Source organism: Hippocampus bargibanti, linkage group LG01, assembly GCF_051943395.1.
Source record: "Hippocampus bargibanti isolate YZ-2025 linkage group LG01, ASM5194339v1, whole genome shotgun sequence".
Taxonomy (NCBI): domain Eukaryota; kingdom Metazoa; phylum Chordata; class Actinopteri; order Syngnathiformes; family Syngnathidae; genus Hippocampus; species Hippocampus bargibanti.
In genome coordinates this window covers 26,098,797-26,119,011 of record NC_142734.1, presented here as the reverse complement: position 1 = coordinate 26,119,011, position 20,215 = coordinate 26,098,797, and the positions used below count along the sequence as shown (strand labels likewise).

General features: G+C 44.3%; 1 protein-coding gene and 1 long non-coding RNA gene across 5 annotated transcripts; one reads left to right on the top strand and one right to left on the bottom strand.

Annotated features, from left to right (window-relative positions):
• The first annotated feature begins 9 nt into the window (after window positions 1-9).
• On the top strand, window positions 10-13,004 carry LOC148903603 (uncharacterized). Of its 3 annotated transcripts, XR_016116170.1 has the most exons (4): window positions 10-2,048; window positions 4,564-4,667; window positions 7,528-7,614; window positions 11,453-13,004. It is a non-coding gene; the product is annotated as an uncharacterized LOC148903603 (long non-coding RNA). The 3 variants fall into 3 exon arrangements; XR_016116162.1 differs by lacking the exon at window positions 11,453-13,004 and having other exon boundaries at window positions 7,528-8,174; XR_016116164.1 differs by lacking the exons at window positions 10-2,048; window positions 11,453-13,004 and adding an exon at window positions 4,066-4,200 and having other exon boundaries at window positions 4,378-4,667; window positions 7,528-8,174.
• On the bottom strand, window positions 8,515-19,654 carry klhl12 (kelch-like family member 12). 2 transcript variants are annotated; one of them, XM_089005654.1, is made up of 13 exons: window positions 19,329-19,654; window positions 19,139-19,237; window positions 18,516-18,745; window positions 17,907-18,060; window positions 17,626-17,843; window positions 14,043-14,192; window positions 13,861-13,975; window positions 13,680-13,786; window positions 13,407-13,602; window positions 10,969-11,127; window positions 10,780-10,878; window positions 10,525-10,711; window positions 8,515-10,428 (listed from the first exon to the last, which is right to left on the bottom strand). In XM_089005654.1, the coding sequence occupies exons 2-13, from the start codon at window positions 19,194-19,196 to the stop codon at window positions 10,302-10,304; spliced, it is 1,800 nt and encodes a 599-aa protein (XP_088861780.1). In that variant the 5' UTR covers window positions 19,197-19,237; window positions 19,329-19,654; the 3' UTR covers window positions 8,515-10,301. The 2 variants fall into 2 exon arrangements, with proteins under 2 accessions (XP_088861780.1, XP_088861788.1); XM_089005662.1 differs by lacking the exon at window positions 19,139-19,237 and having other exon boundaries at window positions 8,519-10,428; window positions 19,329-19,653.
• Window positions 19,655-20,215: the final 561 nt, after the last annotated feature.

Genomic DNA, 20,215 nt, shown 5'->3' with positions numbered 1-20,215 from the left:
ATCCAAGCACCGCGTCGGGAATGTTCCAAGGCAGTGAGCACGTCCGCTCAAAAAACTAGACACCACTTTGCTCCTAACATCCTCGTGGTTTGACCCCGAGCGTTGCGCTGGAAACCACTTGAAATGATCTACATTCGCCATTTGGAGTCGTCATAGCGCATCGTGTGCTGGGGACATAACGGAGTTCGTTTTTTTTAAATTTGCTGCAAAAACACAATTAAGAACCGAATTGGCTACATCAGCGCCCAGAATTGGTTGACGAACCCGATAAACTCTCTTTCAGAGGTTCTACACACAGGAGAAGTAACCGCATTCGCAGGTTTGGTTGTTTACCTTGCTGTGACGTCTTGAGCAATTTGATTTATTGATTGTAATTATCATCGATCGTGTAGTGGTACATTGTGTGTGTGTGTGTGTGTGTGTGTGTGGGGGGGGGGGGGGGTGTCGGTTCCCCACCGGGTGACACTGTAAATGTATCTTGACGTGTCTTGAGACTGGCTGTCGACCAGTTCAGGGTGTAGCCCTCCTTCCACCCGAAGTCAGACTGCTGGAAGACTCCCTCAAACCCACATCACCCCGCCCCCGAAGCGCGACCCTGTTTCGGATCAGCGCTATGAAGAATGGATGCTTGTCCTTGAACGCCTTCAAACTATGTATATGCATTCATGAAACCGAACGCGTTGACTTGATTCGGTCGCAGGCCGAGTGGCAAAAACACTTTTTGATTGCTTATTTTTTTACCGTCTTATGACGTGATATCAAGTCCGGGAAAATGCGTACTTTCAGAATGGTACATTATAATGAACTGGGGTTTGTCAAATCATTTTTCTTTCTTTTGTGGATTGTTTTCTGTTTACGTGACGCGGATGAATATGTTTCAGGTGACACCTTTAGGGACGTCGGACTTTTTCTTTTTACCCGAAGCTGCCATTGGTCGATCCAGTTGGCACGTTTCAGAACGTCAAACTCACAATTCATCTCTGACGTCAATAACAACCTTGTATAATTATTGCCAATTCTCAATGATTCACATTTTCTCACGGAAAAAGGCAATTTCAAATGTAAATGTATAGGACAAGTCATTTTATTGTCAAACATGCTACACAGTATGAACAACATACAGCACTGATGAAAATTATTTCCTCCCTATCACAAAGCAAACATGCAGTAGATTGAAAACACACAGCAAAAAAAAAACAATAAATAAGGAAACCAAAACCAAAATGCACAAAAAAGAGATAAACATATAAATAAAAATAAATAAAAGCAATCAACAGATAACCAGGAGCACTTTCCCAACTGTCCCACATAAACCACAATAACAATAATTATTGTTTACTTTAAATTTGAAAACTAGTTATTCATTTTTTTGTGCGTTCTTGATGTCAGATGTGGAGGGGATTAAACAGTGTACTCTAATGGCTTCCGCAAATACATAACGGCCCCCAAGAGGAAACTGAGAGTACAATGTAGCCCGCACCAAAAAAATAACTTTGACACCCTTGGTCTAGCGGAATAACCTTTTTTGAACCTGCTGGTTTAAGCACTCCCCAACGGCAGGAGGTTGGAGAGGCTGTACGTCGATCGCGATCTACTGGTCGATCGCGGAGGTAGTACTGGTCGATCGCAGCGTGACAGTAAAAAAAAAACATTTGTCAGCCTATCAAACGTCCCATCACTTGATTGACATACAGGGCAACCATTCAGAACTGATTTTTTACCTTTAGGTCGCCGTGCATGCATAAACAACGGCGCTAAACGCAGCAAAATACCTCAGATTTTAAGCCCTTGCTAAAACATATGGTGATCAAAATGAGTGAGAAAGCGGGATCAAGTAAGGGGGCAAAACATATTACTTTCATACGGAATGGGAAAATGTGGAGCGGCATTTTCGGACTGTTCATGGAAAATACGACATTGACTTCCCGCCGAAAGGCCAGCTGAGAAAGAGAACGGTGGACGAACTAAAATCCCAGTTGTCCGGACAGCAGTCATTTTTCACTCAACATACTTCAAAAGCGAAAGGCGCCACCGAAGCATCGTTCCGGGTGAGTCACGCTATTGTTAAAAACAATCCTTCCAAGACGGGGAGATGGTAAAAGAAGCATTCGTTGAAGCAGCTGACTCCTTGTTCAGAGACTTTAAAAATAAGGCAGATATATTATCTTCAATCAAAGCTCTGCAGCTGTCAACACATACAGTTACACGGCGCTGTTAAGCCACGACTGAGGATTTAACCCAGCAAATGTGGAAAGACATTTGCTGATGTGGAAAGACATTTGGGGGGAGCAGAGGACCACTCCCTGTGGCCCCACTGATTGTTCCTACATTCCTGACTAACGACTGGCCTATTTGCCCCACTCCCACCGGTATCACCTCATCAGCATTACGAATGTTGCCTAACATGTTTTGCCTAAGCAGGCTATTGTATGAACGATCCAAATTGAACCTCACCCCACCAGACCGGTTTAATGAAGGATTTTGTTGTTTTATAAGAATCGCTTCTTTTACCCCCCTTTCAAACCATCTATGTTCTTTTGCTAAGATTTTAACCTCATTGTCGTCAAATGAGTGGTTGCTAGCTTTTAGATGCAAATGTACTGCCGATTGAGGCCCACTTGTATTATCCCTGCGATGTTGATAAAGTCTTTTTTTTGAGAATTTGTTGAGTCTCCCCAATGTACTGCTCTTTACAATTTTCATTCTTACAATGTATGGAATAAACTATATTACTTTGTTTTTCATTTGGTAGCCTATCTTTTGGATGCACTAATTTTTGCCTTAACGTGTTTATCGGTTTGAAATAAGTAGGAATTTTGTGTTGCCAAAGGACTCTTTGTAATTTTTCAGAAACTCCTGCAATGTAAGGTACTGCTACTCCTCTCCTTTTTGTATCTTGAGAATTATTGGTTTCATTCCCTATTCTTTCTTTCTGACATTTGTTGAATGACCACTGAGGGTACCCACAGTTAGTGAGTGCTCGCCTGATATGTTTTGACTCCTTTTCTCTACCTTCAATGCTAGTTGGTATTAGTTTAGCCCTATGCTGGAGGGTTCTGATAACTCCTAATTTGTGTTGTAAAGGGTGGTTAGAGTCAAAAAGTAAGTATTGGTCAGTGTGCGTAGCCTTCCTAAAGACTTCTGTTGTTAGCGCTCTGTCCTCTTTTATAATTACTTTACAATCCAAGAAGGCTAGTTGGTTCTCTTGAATGTCCTCACAAGTAAATTTAATGTTGATGTCTACAGAGTTGAGGTGATCTGTGAAGGATTGAATTTCTTGTTTTTTTAATTATGACAAAAGTATCGTCCACATATCTAAACCAGTGTCTAGGTTTTGTCCCCGGGAAGGATGTGAGGGCCTGTTTCTCCATCTCTTCCATGTACAGATTAGCCACTATGGGTGAAACTGGTGAGCCCATAGCACAACCATGAATTTGTTTATAAAATTTTTCCCGAAATTGAAAATACGTAGTATTAAGGCAGATTTCCAATAATTTGCAGATGTGATCCGCTTTAAGTTTGGTTCTTTCATGCAGAGAAACGTCCGCCAGCAGTCTCGTCCTCACCACTGAGACTGCTGCTGGGGTTGGGACAGATGTAAAGAGAGAAGTCACATTGTATGATGCCAAAGTTTCCTCAGGTTCCAATATGAGGTATTTGATCCTCTCTACAAACCCTGTGGTGTTCTCTACGTGATATTCTGTGTTACCAACCAACGGAGCTCAGATAGGTTTTAAATATTTGGCTACATTGTATGTAGAGGAGTCAATGCTACAAAATGCTACAAAATGCTACAAAAGCTAGCAACCACTCATTTGACGACAATGAGGTTAAAATCTTAGCGAAAGAACATAGATGGTTTGAAAGGGGGGTAAAAGAAGCGATTCTTATAAAACAACAAAATCCTTCATTAAACCGGTCTGGTGGGGTGAGGTTCGATTTGGATCGTTCATACAATAGCCTGCTTAGGTAAAACAGGTTAGGCAACATTCGTAATGCTGATGAGGTGATACCGGTGGAAGTGGGGGGAAATGGGTCAGTCGTTAGTCAGGAATGTAGGAACAATCAGTGGGGCCACAGGGAGTGGTCCTCTGCTCCCCCCAACCTGAGAGTAGGGACCTATCATAGTTGTGTCCGGCGCCGCCATGGCTGGACATTAGGGATATATAAATAGGGCTGATACGACCAGTCAGACTTTATGTTAAGCAGATTCCTTACTTACAGACAGTGTATTGTCGGTGTTCAAATACCTGACATGTTTCGGCGACACCGAACGGTTGAACACCGACAATACACTGTCTGTAAGTAAGGAATCTGCTTAACATTAGTTATCAAGTAGACAGGATGAATTTAGTACAACGAACAGTCAGACTTTAGTTCGCTGACGAAACCTCTTGGATAGGAGGCGAAACGTCCGAAACCTTCAAATTTGTACAGATGACGGCTGAAGAAACCTTCTCATCGATACCTCCTTGACTGCATTATTCGGCTCCACTTATTTATGTGAGTCAGCCTTTTCCGACATGAAGATCATTAAGTCCAAATACCGTTCCACCATGATAGATGAACATTTGGAAATGTGCTTGAGGCTGGCTGTCAGCAGCTACTGTCCGGACTATGCATCCCTGGCTGATTCAATTCAGGGCAAGTCATCAAAGTAAACTCAGGTAATTACAAAAAAATGTTAATAGTTATTTATTATGTTATGTATATGTAGTTATTATGTGTGTTGTGCAATATTGGCTTATTCAGTTATGCAAGGTCAACATACATTGTACATACAAAGAATCCTTAAAATATTACAAAATAATTATGTTTTGCATTTTTGTCGTGGGTAGATCATTTTGACTTGGTGGTTTTTATAAGTAGCTCGTATGCTGAAAAAGTGTGAGCACCCCTGATGTAGAGGCTCTACCCTCCCTCACTCCTACTACTCTAACAATTCTGACAATCAATGGAAGACTCTTAAACTGGTGATTTGCGGCTTTTATTACACTGCCATTGTGTGAACGCACCCAAAGAGCTACAATAGAAAAACAAACACGATATGCAATTAACTGCCTTGAACACATTTGAACCATATACCATACGTTGAATTGCATTAAAATGAAACAACCATGTTGCCTTCACTGTCTCTTGTCTGACAGTGTATGTTTATTAAACATTTTAAATTCTTTGCCTTTTTGTATATCATGAAATAAAAATTGAATAAAGAAAATACAGATTAATCGCAAACCATGGTTGAACTTAGTGTTATAGTATACATATATTTATACTATAGCACAGGGTTCGGGAACCTACGGCTCGTGAGCCATATATGGCTATTTTGATGATTGCATCTGGCTCACAGATAAATCTAAATATTCTCACTTGATAAATGGATCCATCGATCTATTTTGCACTGCTAATTTCCTGTTTGGCCTGCAAGATCAATATTGATTGGATGATACAGGCCGTAGGGACGCGCGGTAATTTACTTAAAGGACAACCGACGATTCTGGACAAGTTGTGTCCATAATTTGTAAAATCACTTCAAATGACTTCTACTGTGCGTATTTTACAAGGATTCCACCGCATATAGCTATATTTTACCTGTTAAGACTCGCACTGAATATTCAGGAAGTCTTGATTTTGAGTTGGTGACGATTCCTGACATCACGTCACGGAGGGAACGCCCCTGACCGAGAAAGCGACACACGATGCACAATGCACACACAATGGACTTTGTTTGGTCTGAAAACTTCGTGTTGATCCGTGTTGATGGCATAATTAGAAGGAAAACACATAAATAACGCGATGGTGAATCGTTGTGGATGAGTAACAAGAAAGCATCTTCTCCGAATCTGAAGCCATTGTTTTGATTCTCGAGCAAGGCAAGATGTCTCGGTGTGATGTCACGAACTGGGGGCGGGACTTTCTGAAAATGCCCAATTCGCAGCTCATTTTTTTTATTGGTGTTTTGCATTTGACTACAAATATCAGCCTGCGTATTTTGGGTATTTTAGATGCGATAAAACGTTTTTCTGATGTCAGTTAGGAAATAAAAAAATGGTGTCGGTTGTCCTTTAAAGCTAATCCTTCAACAGAGAAGAGCAGGGGTCGGGAACCTATGGCTCGCGAGCCATATATGGCTCTTTTATTATTGCATCTGGCTCGCAGATAAAACTAAATACATATTCTCAATATACTGGGGGACAAGTTGCAGCATGCCGGAGTGGACCACCACCTCACATTTTGGATTACAGATTATTTTACAAACCGGCCACAGTACGTGAGGGCGAAGAACTGTGAGTCGGACAGGCTTCTCTGCAGCAGTGGAGCGCCGCAGGGGACAGTCCTGGCTCAATTTCTGTTCACCATCTACACCTCGGACTTCAACTACAATACTCCAACCTGCCACCTTTAGACGTTCTCTGATGAATCTGCTATTGTCAGCCTCATTACAGAGGGAGATGATCGGGAGTACAGCGGACTGACCAAGGACTTTGTGGACTGGTGCCAGCAGATTCACCTCCAGATCAACCCCGGGAATACCAAGGAGTTGATTGTGGATTTTTGCAGGAAACAGTCCTCACCTGCACGGTTGAACATCCAGGGTCCGGACATAGAGAGGGTGACTTCCTACAAGTACCTGGTTGTTATTCTCATCAATAAACTGGACAGGACTATAAACACAGATGCCCTAATCAAAAAGGGACAGAGTCGCCTCTTCCTACTCAGGAAACTGCGGTCTTTTGGGGTTCAGGGGTCACGCCTAAAGACTTTCTATGACTGTGGTCGCTTCAGCCATCCACTATGGAATTGTCTGCTGGTCAGGCAGCATCACCATCTGGGACAGAAAAAGATTCGACCGCCTAGTCAAAAGGGTCAGTACTGTCCTGGGCTGCTTGCTGGACTCTCAGGAGGAGGGAGGCAACAGACGGACGCTAGCTAAACTAAAAGCTGTGATGGACAGCCCCGCCAACCTTGACAGCACTGGGTAGCTCCTTCAGCCAGAGACTGTTACACTCGCGCTGCAAGAAGGAGAGGTACCGTCGCTCACTCCTACGGACTCCTGTCAGGCTTCTTAGTAATCACACGTGAATGAAAAAAAATCCTGGACTTGTGCATTGTAAATAGCACATCCACCTTATGTTGACTGAATACAGTTTCATATATCAAATATGCTTTTTTTTTATACGTGCACTATGTACAGTTCTTTATTAAACATTTTTGCAGTTATAAATTTCAGTCCTCTGACATTTCTATAATGCTTAGAATATTTTGTTTCTCTTTTCACCTCCTTTCAAATTGCTGCTGTGAATTGCAAATTTCCCCTTTGTCGGATATTAAAGGCTTTCTGATTCTGATTATAACAACATTATTTAAAATAATAAATTAAACGCTCATATTTAATTGTATTAAATCTTAAAATATATTATGTGACAAATGTTGATCAATGTCAAAGATATACTTGTGAAAAAATACCTAGATTTCAACTTGTTAACTATGATGCCCTTGCTGACACAACCCTCTGTATTTATCCAGGCTTGGGACCGGCACAAGAAGACATATGTCCCTTTATGGCTACAGAACAAGCAACTCGCTCAGTAAAAGGCTCCCAAACACAAAATGGTAATCGGCACAGCAACATTCAAAAAAGCAACAACTATACTCACCATTTGATGACAATGCTCTGATCTTACCGTGAAACTCTTTCCATACATTACACCACAAACAGAACTTCAGTCCTTTAAGATGCTTTATCTTCCAGTCACTGTAACTCTTGTTATAGCAGTACAGTGGTACCTCGGTTCTCGAACGCCTCACTGTTCGAACAAATCGGTGTTCGAACAAAATATTCGAGATATTCTTGCTTCGGCGTTCGAACATCAATCGGTGTTCGAACGCCAATACGACGCGTGAGTGCGTACGCGAGGGTGGGGAGCTGAGCGGCGCACGGGTGTATCGCTCTGTTCGTGACCAACTGTTGTCGCTAGCGGACGTGCTGCGTGTTGCTCTAGCGTTTCATATAGGTGTGTTGCGGCACACGCGTGTATGATTTTGAAGTGCGCCTTTCAACACTTTCATGTCTTTCAATTCCTTGATCTCCTTGATGTGCGTATCACCTTGACGCATAGCACACGCTTGCAAATTGTATAAAAGGAGCTGTCGCGGGACAGAGAGATTGGGCAGAATCATCTCAGACTCACGACCGGCTTACGCCGGGCGTCGGACGGACATCACGGCACGACTTGCTCGACTCCACGCCGCGATCAAGCCCTGCGCGTCACCTGCCTGGGAGATCTGACAACGAACCTACTTACAAATAAAGAGAACCATCAAACTCTTTAGGTGTACGAAGAGTTTTAGCCCTTAATCATGCCTCCAAAGAAAGTAAGTGCTGCTTAAAGTGACAAAATAAAAGTAGTGCGTACAACTATTGCATTTAAGAAAGAAATAATCGCAAAATATGAAGGAGGTGTGCGAGTGTCTGATCTGGCGAGGGAATACAGCATGGCGAAATCTACGATCAGTACGATATTAAAGAATAAGGAAGCTGTGAAATCTAGTGATGTTGCTGTGGGAGTGAGAGCAAGTGTCATTGGATAGATACTTAAGAGAAAAGAACATCCTGTAGCCGAGTCATCCGAAGCTGTCACGTTCCGAGCGAGAGTGACGGCAGATGACTCGTCGGAACGTAGTGGAATGTTTGGGATCCCAAAACAGACACGTACTAACCAAGCAGGATGTTTATTCACAAATAAAAGAAAACACGGCGAGTAAGAAGGCAGGGGGTGTTCCGACCCGCTTACTACGCCAAAAAGCAAATGGCACACGAGGGTGCAAAATTACACAATCCCGGAAGATGACATAAATTCACGGGACGCAGGGAAAATACCTCGGACCGGATACACTCGCGCATCGAAGGAAGAGTCCAGGTACAGTGACGAGTTGAGTCAATCATCCGGCATTGGCGAGGTGATCGCGAACCGTATAAATGCCCCGTGTCCGTGATTAGAGAATGACAGCGGGTGGAGAACGGCCGGGAGAGGCAGCCCCCCCCCCCCCCGCTCAGTCAACTCGCAAGTGACAGGAGCAAAGAGGTGATTTCGGTGTTCGAAAAAAATCGCTTTTCGAACAGGGTCCTGGAACGAATTATGGTAACCGAGGTACCACTATAACTATGCTACAGCAGCTGGAAGTGTTGCCTCATATATGGTGCATGTGCGTCCTCTCGTGGGCGAAAAGCAAACTGCTTTACAAAACAGCAAATCGCACAGTGAAATAAAGCGAAATTAATGGAACAGTCGGATATTGGACAAGAACAACGTTGCCACCTCAACGGAGTGCTTAAGAATCGTTCACTGTTTCGCCCAATTTCTCATATTTTGTCTTTGTTGTTTCTTTAACCGTCGAGCGCGTTTCCTCTTGGTACATCGGAGGTGGCACTTGGGTTGTTTACGTCAATGAAGGATGATTTTCAACGTAAATCATTTACGACGTAAATCATCCGGCATTAACGTAAACTGGAAGTGTCGTACAGTTTGCGACACCTTTCCCTCGCACCCTTCAAAATCAAATCGTCGACCTTATTGTCGTCATAGAAAGGAAAACATGAACCAAATCTGCTATACGAAAAATTAGAGCAAGGTCATTTGGGAGTCGCATTACACGCACGCACACACGCACACAGACACACACACAAGATAGTTTCACTTTTGTTGTGCATTTTTTTCCATTCTGAGGAACAGAGTTGGTTGAAGTAAACCGACTCAAATTGAAATGCTTGATTGAAAACAAAGACACGTTGTGTACCTCAAATAGAGGTCATTAATCAAACAGGTCATTAAAATAGCAGATTCAAGATCTTTTCGCAAAGCCTTATTCCAGATGTGCATATGATTCTAAAGGCAATTCTTACAAAGAATTATAATGGGAACTCAGCAAACGCTAAACAACAAGCAAACAGCCCATCAATCTTAGGGGCGGCCTGAATGGTCGCTATGCGATGCAAGCTCCAGTCAGAAGGCATTTAGCAGCTTCTCTTTCTGATGATGTGGACAAAGACACTCTCACAAAGTAAGAACAGTAACGAGTGCCCCGAAGGAGAGCCATGCAGGTGGCGGTGGGATCAATCACTTGTGCCCGACCCCCATCGTCCTCTGAAGCGGCGCGAAGGCTTGAATATCCAGTGAATGAGAGCTGTGATTTTGAAGGTTCCCTAGATCAAGCCGCGGAACAATGACACAAACGAACGTCTTTTCAAGCGCCTGCTTTTTCTTCACGGCGCCGTCCCACTGGCGGTTCTCAAGCCGAGGTCACTTTTCTCGTAGGACACAGACTCCCGCGTCGCAGCGCTGCGTCACCATGGAGGTAACCACCTCCCAGGAATCGATCACGGGATCGTAACATTCGATACTGCTGAGAAGAGAGTTGCCGTCATACCTGCAAAGACAAACGGCGAGGAACCCCCTTTGAAGTAAATAGAGATAGGCGGCGTCACATCGCACCTGCAGATCAATAAGCCAAGACGGTACTTACCCGGCGATGGCGTACAGTCGTCCTCTGAGGACAGTCGCTCCCACGTAGCATCGAGGTGTAGTCATGCTGGCCACGGTGGTCCAAAAGTCAGTTCTGATGTTGTAGACCTCGACGGAATCCAAGTGGGAAACCCCATCGAAGCCTCCCACCACGTAGATGTGGTCGTTGAGTAAAGCCACACCCGCCCCTGAGAAAGCAGCGGGCATCAACCGTCACCTCCACCGGCTCCAACCAAGACCGCCGGTAAAGACTCACCTGAGCGTTTGGTGGCCATCGGGGTGACGCTCGTCCAGTGGCCCGTGTGGGGGTCGTAGCGCTCCACGGAATTCAGGATATTAAGTCCGTCGTAGCCTCCTTGGGGGAACCAAACCGACAACCAAAATATGGAGTGAGAGCCCCGCCTCCCATAAGCGAGACGGATCCGGTGAAACAAGGTATCCGTACCGAGACAATATATGAGACCGCTGGCCACCACCAGACCGGCGCCTTCTCGAGCGGTCTGCATATCTCCCAGCATGCTCCACTGGTCGATGTTTGGGTCGTATCGCTCCATGCTAGTGTGGCGTCGGCTGCCGTCAAAGCCGCCGGCGACGTAGATCATGTCTGAGTCAAGAGGTCCAAAAAAAAGACTCAATTGTAGAAGGACAATCAAAATTCAATGATGGATGGGATTCTCAAAATCGCACTCTAGTAGTAAGAACACCCTCACAAAATTAGCCAAATTATACCTTCACACTGCTAAATGATACAGTGGCTTCAACTACAGTCAAACCTTGGTTTTCAACCATAATCAGTTCAAGAAAGCTGTTTGAAAAACGATTTTTTTTTGAGAAACCGAAACAGCACTTTCCCATTATAATCCAAAAATGTTTACTCTGTTCCAGGTCTAGAAAATATTTTTTTAAATCACCTTTTAACTATTTTGCAGCATTTGCGGAGATCCCAGTAAAACACGTCTGCTTCTTAGTAAAAAAAAAATAATAATTCAACAATACTAATGCGTCGATGCCAATGAGGCGCGACATGAGGAAGTGAGTATCAAGAGGGGAGTCGAGTGGTGCATTCAGGTGAGTTCAGTTTAGTCGACAATCCATTTTCACTCATAAACCAAGGCATATTTTTTTTTTTTCTTTTTGGTTTCTTTTTCAAATTGAATACAGTCTATTTGTTATATTTGTATTTCTTCTGAACTGTTTCTTTTGTTTTTTTGTTTCACTAAGGTACAATTTATAATTCACGTTCATGTTCAATACACTCAAAAGTATTGAAGCAAGGGTGTTAAAGTCATTTTTTGCCGCGGGCCACATTTTACGGTTTCCTCTCGAGGCTATTATGAATTTGGGGAAGCCATTAGAATGTCTCATCCCCTCCACATTTTACATACAGCGGACAGTTAGGATGGCGGAAAAAAATCATTGGCACCACTGCAAGAATCCAAACAAGGGCGCGGAAAATCCTACTAGACCCTCTGCACCCTGCCCACCACCTTTTCCAGCTACTCCCTTCAGGCAGGCGCTGCCGATCCATGCGCACCAAATTCAGCAGACATTTAAACACCTTCTTCCCCCAAGCCATTAACGCTTTAAACAGTAACCCAAATAAAACAGTATAGTGCCTCTTTGCAATTTTATGACGATGGTACTAGTGCAGCGTGTTCTACCGGAAACAAATTCCTTGTGTGTTCTACATTCTTGGCAATAAAGCTGATTCTGATACAGAAATAACTAGTTTTCAAATTTGAAGTAAAAAATAATGACTTATTGTGTATCGATGAGAAGGTTTCTTCAGCCGTCATCTGTACAAATTTGAAGGTTTCGGACGTTTCGCCTCCTATCCAAGAAGCTTCGTCAGCGAACTAAAGTCTGACTGGTCGTATCGGCCCTATTTATATATCCCTAATGTCCAGACATGGCGGCGCCAGACACAGCTATGATAGGTCCCTACTCTCAGGTTGGGGGGAGCAGAGGACCACTCCCTGTGGCCCCACTGATTGTTCCTACATTCCTGACTAACGACTGGCCTATTACCCCCACCCCCACCGGTATCACCTCATCAGCATTACGAATGTTGCCTAACCTGTTTTGCCTAAGCAGGCTATTGTATGAACGATCCAAATCCAAATTGAACCTCACCCCACCAGACCGGTTTAATGAAGGATTTAGTTGTTTTATGAGAATCGCTTCTTTTACCCCCCTTTCAAACCATCTATGTTCTTTCGCTAAGATTTTAACCTCATTGGCGTCAAATGAGTGGTTGCTAGCTTTTAGGTGCAAATGTACTGCCGATTGAGGCCCACTTGTATTATCCTTGCGATGTTGATAAAGTCTTTTTTTGAGAATTTGATGAGTCTCCCCAATGTACTGCTCTTTACAATTTTCATTCTTACAATGTATGGAATAAACTACATTACTTTATTTTTCATTTGGTAGCCTATCTTTTGGATGCTCCCCCCAACCTGAGAGTAGGGACCTATCATAGCTGTGTCCAGCGCCGCCATGTCTGGACATTAGGGATATATAAATAGGGCCGATACGACCAGTCAGACTTTAGTTCGCTGACGAAGCTTCTTGGATAGGAGGCGAAACGTCCGAAACCTTCAAATTTGTACAGATGACGACTGAAGAAACCTTCTCATCGATGGACCACTCCTGTACGACTGAGAGCTTACACAGACGGACTGTTATTGTGGTTTACATGGGACAATTTGAAATTTTGGTCGGGGTTTTAGCACTTGACATGCTTGGTTTGCTTTCGCGGGCCAAATAAAATGAGGTGGTGGGCCAGATTTGCCCCCCGGGCCTTGACTTTGACACGTGTTCTCTATTTCTTGTCAAGAGTGACTCGGGGTGAACAAATCAAGTGTCCCCCAGAGTTCATCTCACCTCCAAGGGTAGTGGCTCCAGCCAGGCCACGGCGCACATTCATGGTGGCGACGGTGTACCAGACGCCGTCCTCGTCCGCCGTGTAGTCCAGACACTCCACGGAGCTGAGCCTGGACCGTCCGTCAAAACCTCCGATCACATAGACCCGATCATGGAGAGACACCGTGGCGACGTAACGCCGTTTCCTGGCAATGTTCTGCGTGAACATACCCGTTCGCCGCTTGAGAGTTTGGCGCTGTCGGTTGCGGCGCTCCGGTTCGGTTGGCTACTCACCGGGAGGAAGGTCCACTCCTGAGTTTTCGGGTCATATTTCTCCACAATGTCAATTGGAGATTGCTGGCTGCCAAAGCCGCCGATCACCAGCAGGACTTCTTTGGCCCCTGAAGGGGGAGGGAAGAAAACTTGAAGATGCAGATGGCAAACAAGGTCAGCGAAGGAAAAATAAGACACCCACCTAATCTGGCTTGTGTGCGGGGGCCTTGCATCTCGCTCCTCAACTCGGGGCGGAGGTGAAACTTCTTGGCTTCGTCGACAAGGTCGCGACAGGGCAGACTGCAGCGAATGAGGGGCTGCAAGGTCGCCAGGTGGTTAAAAGGAATTTCCCAGGCGACGAGCGTGAGGGGCGGCATGTCTCACCTCGGCATCAATGACGTCTGTGATGTAGCGGGGTGTCAGCAGGGGCATCCGGACAAACTCCAGCATGTCTGGCAAATGAGGCTCTCTCTCTTTTCGCTTATGTTTGACCCAGTTGAGTACCGCTTCAAAGACGGGCTCCTCCGAGTCCACCTGCAAACAAAGCGCCTGCAGAGTAGCTGTGCCGACTTCACCAAAGGATCGGCATCGCCAACTCATCGTTTTGAATTCTGACTTTTAACTCATTTACTGCCAGACATGTGCAAGGATGTGTCCACTCCAGTGCCAAGGGTTTTTCGTCATTTTCACTCAAATTGCAGGACCCACAGAATATTGAGTTTTAGAACTACATAAAACATTCAATACAGCGTTAGAAATCTTAGAATTCTTTCATCAGAAAATAAAGTTAATTCCTAGCTTATTTGGTTCTGGAGATATTGGCTGTTAAAATCAGGCGGTTTCTTGCTAAATACCCAAAAGAAAATGAGCTTTTTCTGCAAAGAAGCGAATTCAAGCAGAAATGTGATCAAGGACCATATTTTTAACTTCGAGTGACACATCAAACATCTGGACGCTTGTTTACTTTTGTGAAACAACAAAAGAAAAAAGACTTGATGACAAAACTACATTTATTTAGATTTATAACCGATTCAGAAACAGAAACAGAACAAACATCTATTTACAGATGTGTGCATGTGTTTGAACTACAGCGATACCTCAGCTTACGGACGCTTTAGCTCATGAACCTTTCGCCTCAGGAACATTAAATTCGCAAGCATATAGTCTTGGGTAATGGACTATTTTTCGCCAGACGACCAAACCACAGGTGGCTGGCGGACTAGTTTTGGGCGGATGAACACCAAATCACATGGTCGAACAGTGCCACATTTTCATCACCACCTTTCTTTGAGTGCAGACGTGGTTTGTTATCGAGTGGAGTACCTTTGCTATTATGGGACTGAAAAAGACCCCACCACAGGCTAGTGTTAAGCCGAAGAGGACACAAAAGAAAATTACGGTCGAGCAGAAGATGGAGATCAAACGAAAAACACGAACAAGATGTGCGTTTGTGTGACTTAGCTGTCCCAGTACCAGTGTCTGAAACTCATGACAAAAAGTTAGCGGACACCAGGGCAGACAACTCTGAAAAGTTGCCTGCCCGGCCATAAATTTGCCTGTCCCATTTTTCACAACTTGAAACACAATAAGATGACTAATCGCCCAAAGAAAAAAAAAAAAAAAATTGTGCGAAGTATAAAGGATTTTTTAATTAAGGAACTACCTACCACAAATTCTCCCTTGCTTAATTTATGTAAATATCCCTTGCTGAAGATTTTGCTCCAGTTGTCGTTTGTCGTCATGGTGCACAATGCAATGTTTGCGTTGCGTTGTCTGCTAAAAGCCGAGCGTTATAAGGTCGTGCATTTCAATATCGTTTCTCAAAGTAGATGCACAGAACCTCAGCCCCAGAAGACCCAAAAGAAGCTAACAAAATTTATGACGCTACAAAACGTAAACGTACATTGGACCGTGACTGTAAAGTGTACTTGAGAGTTTTTAAAGGCGCTTAGAAAGAGGAGTTCACGTGGCTTGTAGCGGTTTGCTTGTAGCTTTTGCTTTATCGGATAAAGCAAACGTTTGATTTGAAAAAATAAAATACAAAATTCTTGAAGAAGTCGTCGGCCACCCGGGCCGAGACGTTTTGACAGTTGTACGCCCGACGTAAAAGTTGTCCGCCCCGGGCCTCCGGGCAGACATTATTTTAAACACTGCCAGTACCATTACGCTAAGTCGACATTTGCTACCATCCATTGACAACTACCATCACAAAGGTAAATAAAACGACTTTATTATATAGTACCATTTATTTCTTTAATTACATTACAATAGCACATTTATTATATGTAAAATAAGGTATATTTTGTGTAGTTTTCAGGCTTATTCCATAGAAAATGTGTTTTATGGGGACCTGGTAACGGATTATTCTCATTTTAAGTTTCTTCGAGGAAATAAATGTTTGGAAGATGAACTTTTCAAATTACACACACTTTCTGGGAACCAATTAAGTTTGTAAGCTGAGGTATCACTGTATTTACAAGTGTGTGCGTGAGCTATATACAAGTGGGTGTGTGTGTTCAATACTGTAGTTCTTTTTAGCGTGGCTGATGTTTCTCCATCTGCCTTTTAGCACTCTGTGGGAGTTGTGGTCTGTGCTCTGTAGAAATATTTACGAACATCATCATACTGTACCATTTTCATGTCACAGCAAAGAGGTAAAAAAGGCATCGACAAAGAGACAACAGTGGCATCACAGGTGCGCTTGTGATGTCACAGGAGGAACATAACAGGATATAACTCGACAAAGTGGGCTTTTCGAACATCTGAATTCTTAACAGATTACTGCAGGAGGAATTCTCCTAGCAAACAAAATAAAACTTACACACACCAATGCGCACCTGGACTTCAGGGGGAGGGCGGGGGGTGGTCTGGCCTGCTTCTGCGGCTGCTTGTCGAGCCTGATGGCAGCCACTCATCGGAGTAATCCGGATCCGGCTCCGAGTCACCGACAGATCACCCTTAGTTAGATGTGCAGCTATGCTGCCATTCCAATACTCTGCCAGGGTAGACTGCTTGGAATTTGATGAAAATGCTTCGCCATGATTGCCGCTCTCTCTTCCATGAAAACAATGAAAAGGAGGCCCGCTTCCTCCATGTGCTTCACGGGGCGATCTGAGGGTGCTTTTTTGGAGCAAAGTGCAACTGTTGGGCCCTCGTAGGAGGGAATTACATTACCTACAGTTCTGAAATTTACACACAAGATAGACCGAGACTTGATCTTCACTCTCCCGCAAAAAAAAAGCGAAAATCAAATAAACTCGCGAATGGCATTCTCCGGCACATTTTCAGTTCCCGAATAAATTCGTGATTGGCAGCGAATGAGTTAAAGTCTGCATTCTGAGATAAAAGTGAGAATCATGTCAACTTTTTTTTTTCATTGTTGGCCCTAATCCTCTTGCACACGTTGACCCCATCAAATCCATGATAGCATTTGAATCATTCTTTCTGTCATGACATTGATTTTCCATATGATGGCGCAATAGAACAAATGAGGCTTCGGCCCAGAAGCGAACCTTTTGGATGGAAAGCCTCATTACTTCATGATGCCTCATTTTACCATCACTATTTTCCATAGCTATGAAACATGAAAATCTGAATCGGTTTGGCACACGATGGGCACCGCCGGAATCTGTTAGCGGTGTCTCTTTCTTACCCCCGGCACCTCTCTCCCTTTCACTCTTCTTTCTCCCTCTCACTCTCTCTTTTCACTCCCCTCCCTCTCTCGCTCTCTCTCTCTCACTCTTCGCTCCTTCCCCCTCTCACCCAACCTCTCTCATTCCCACCTTTCCCAGTCTCTCTCTCTGTCTCCCAATCTCTGTCTCCCCCCTTTCCCTCATTCCCTCCCTCTCTCTCTCTCATTCACCCATCTCTGTCTCATTTTCTTTCTCAATCTCTATGCCCCCCCTCCCCCTGTCTCTTCACATATCTCCCCCTCTCTCAATCCCCCGCAAACGTTCAGTTTCCTTACTTGTATTTCGTCACATTTGATGAGCTTCTCCACTTCGGTCTGGCTCAGCAGCATAAACTCTTCGTGCTGAACCACTTCTGAGAAATGCTTCTGGGAAAAGAGCTCGGCAGCTTGCATCAGGTCCAGGCAATTGTGTGTTTCGGCAAAGTCACGGATACCCAGACAATTGGATGGATCGAGTTGGCTCTCCAAAAAATCGCAACAGGCTCTTTTTACCCCTGAGGAGAGCAAAAAGAGTCAGTGAACTCGTCGTCTTGGAACCAAGTGCCGCCGCAACCGACCTTTAAGTTGCAGCAAGCACGCAGCAGGGAGCAGCTCTTGCACATTCTCCACCGTGACCAGCACCGTCTCCGTGTAGACAAAGTCCAACAAGATCTCCATCGTCGACGCACTCAGTCCCTGGATGTCCACAAACGATTTGCCCTTCTCAGCGAGCTAACATGCATTTGGGGAGAAGAAGAAGAACATTTTGTTCAACGTTGTGTTTCCGATGAAGGCCAGATTTTGCACTTCCCTGCCCTCACCTGCCAATACCTTCCCTTCATTTTGGGGGATTCAACAAGACTTTGAGGCTGCAAAACAGTCTCAAATTGTTTTGAAAAAGATATTTTGGTGATGCTAAAAGAAAAAAAACTGTAAGAACAAACTATACTTTCTGGCAAAGAATATTATTGTTCTGTGTCTGTGGCATTATGACTATGGAAAAGAAAAGGTACCCTTTTCACCTTTAAAGCTCATAAAAACTTTGATTTCAGCCAATGTTTTTTTTTTAAAGATCCAACCTCATTTGAACTCTGAGCTGCTCATGAAGTTGCCCACCTTAAATAAAAATGGATGGATGGATGGATTGATTAATTAAAAAATAAAGTGATGAATCCGTTTGGAGTTACCTCACTGGTAAACATGGCGCAGAAATAGTCACTGCAGGCTGCTAAAACAATCCGGTGAGCTGGAAAATCAGCATTTTCCACCCTGAGTGTTATATCGCAGAGTGTGCTGCTTTTGCGGAGAGAGTTCATAGCATTGAGGATGGATTTGGCATGGGAATTTGTCATGATGTCCTTGGGGGCCATGCTGCCTCCTTGAGGGCCACTCGCAGCTCTCAAACCACTCAAGGAATCTAAATGACACACAGTACAAAACAGGGGAGTCTTGAGCGAAATTTTACACTTAACACTCTCACACACGCACACGCGCACACACGTCCTGAAAAAGTGTGTCCTCTTCGGTGATTTATATTTTGTGCTTCAAAAATTTGGATACGTCAAGCACCACTGTGTGCGCGAGTGGTGCTGGCCATGTGTGTTTTTTTGTGTTCGATATTGACGCATGTTTACAAAAAAAACGGTATCTGATCTTATGTTATGGTACTGTGCTCTTTTTTGACATCTCGGTGACGTGTTGATGACCCACACCCATGTTTGTGTACTAAAGCTTTATTTAAAATATAAATAAATAAATCACAGACAAAAAAAATGCGTATTAGCGTTTCAACATGGAGCATTGAACTTACCGTTGAAAGATTTTAATACTTTTTCCACCATTGGGAGGCAATAACTAGAGCTACACATCAGCTAGCAGCTGACGGAAGTTGAAGGCTAACCCGCCGACGCTAACAACAGCCAAAGAAAGAAATGCAGTCTGAGGAAGACGAGACGTGAAGCAAAACACGCAGGGGAGCTGACCGGAAATTGACTGAGTACCTGTTGCTGTGTCAAAGCGGCTGCCAAGCGGCAAGCTAAGTTGGGTCGCCAGCTAGCGTTAGCATCAAATTCACTCTTTCCGGTTCTTGCTGTGAGAAACAGCCTGGAGAAATATCCGATTCGAGTCAGTCCATGTTGCGAAGCCGTCACACTCACATCCTCAAAATTATGGCAAAATCCAAATAGCCCGGTTCTTGAGAAGAGTCCGGCTGCTCAACGGAAACACGAAAACAACACTCGACGTGCGTACAGTGCGTGCGCACTCTGTAGGCGGCAAGCGCCAGCGAGCGGTGGCGAAGAGCTGCAGACCGAGCGCGCGCCCGCTAAGATTGTCCACACACAGCCGCCGTAGAAATGTACTATTGGTCAACTGACCGACTGTTGTACGGAAGAGGATGAGGGCTACCGAAGAAAAAAATATTGGCAATATTCTCACAGTCTATCGTTTTTAGCAAAGTATAGTGAGACCTCAGTTTACCTTACCTATGAAATTTTCGGTTTACGAACGTCAAATTTATGAACATTAAACCTTGAAATACGCATTACTTTTCGCGATACACACCCAGCACGGCTGGCGGAGTGATCTTTGGATCTGGCGGAGGGATGTTCGGCGGAAGCACACAACCGAACAGCGCTCCAGCCGGCGCACCCCCCCCCCCTGAATTCACACTTCGATCGCCTCCGAGAAGCTTTTTGCAGATAATTTCACTATTAGGAAATTAATGCAAGATGATCCCCTCATAATCACCGTTGAGGAGAAGAAGGAGACCATTGAGAAACACGAAGGAGGTGTGCGTTTGTGGCGTCACATGTGCACACCGCGGCTGTCGTGTGAATCTCAGCCTGATACATCTCTCACGCGGTGTGTCACTTCGCTGAGAGTAACT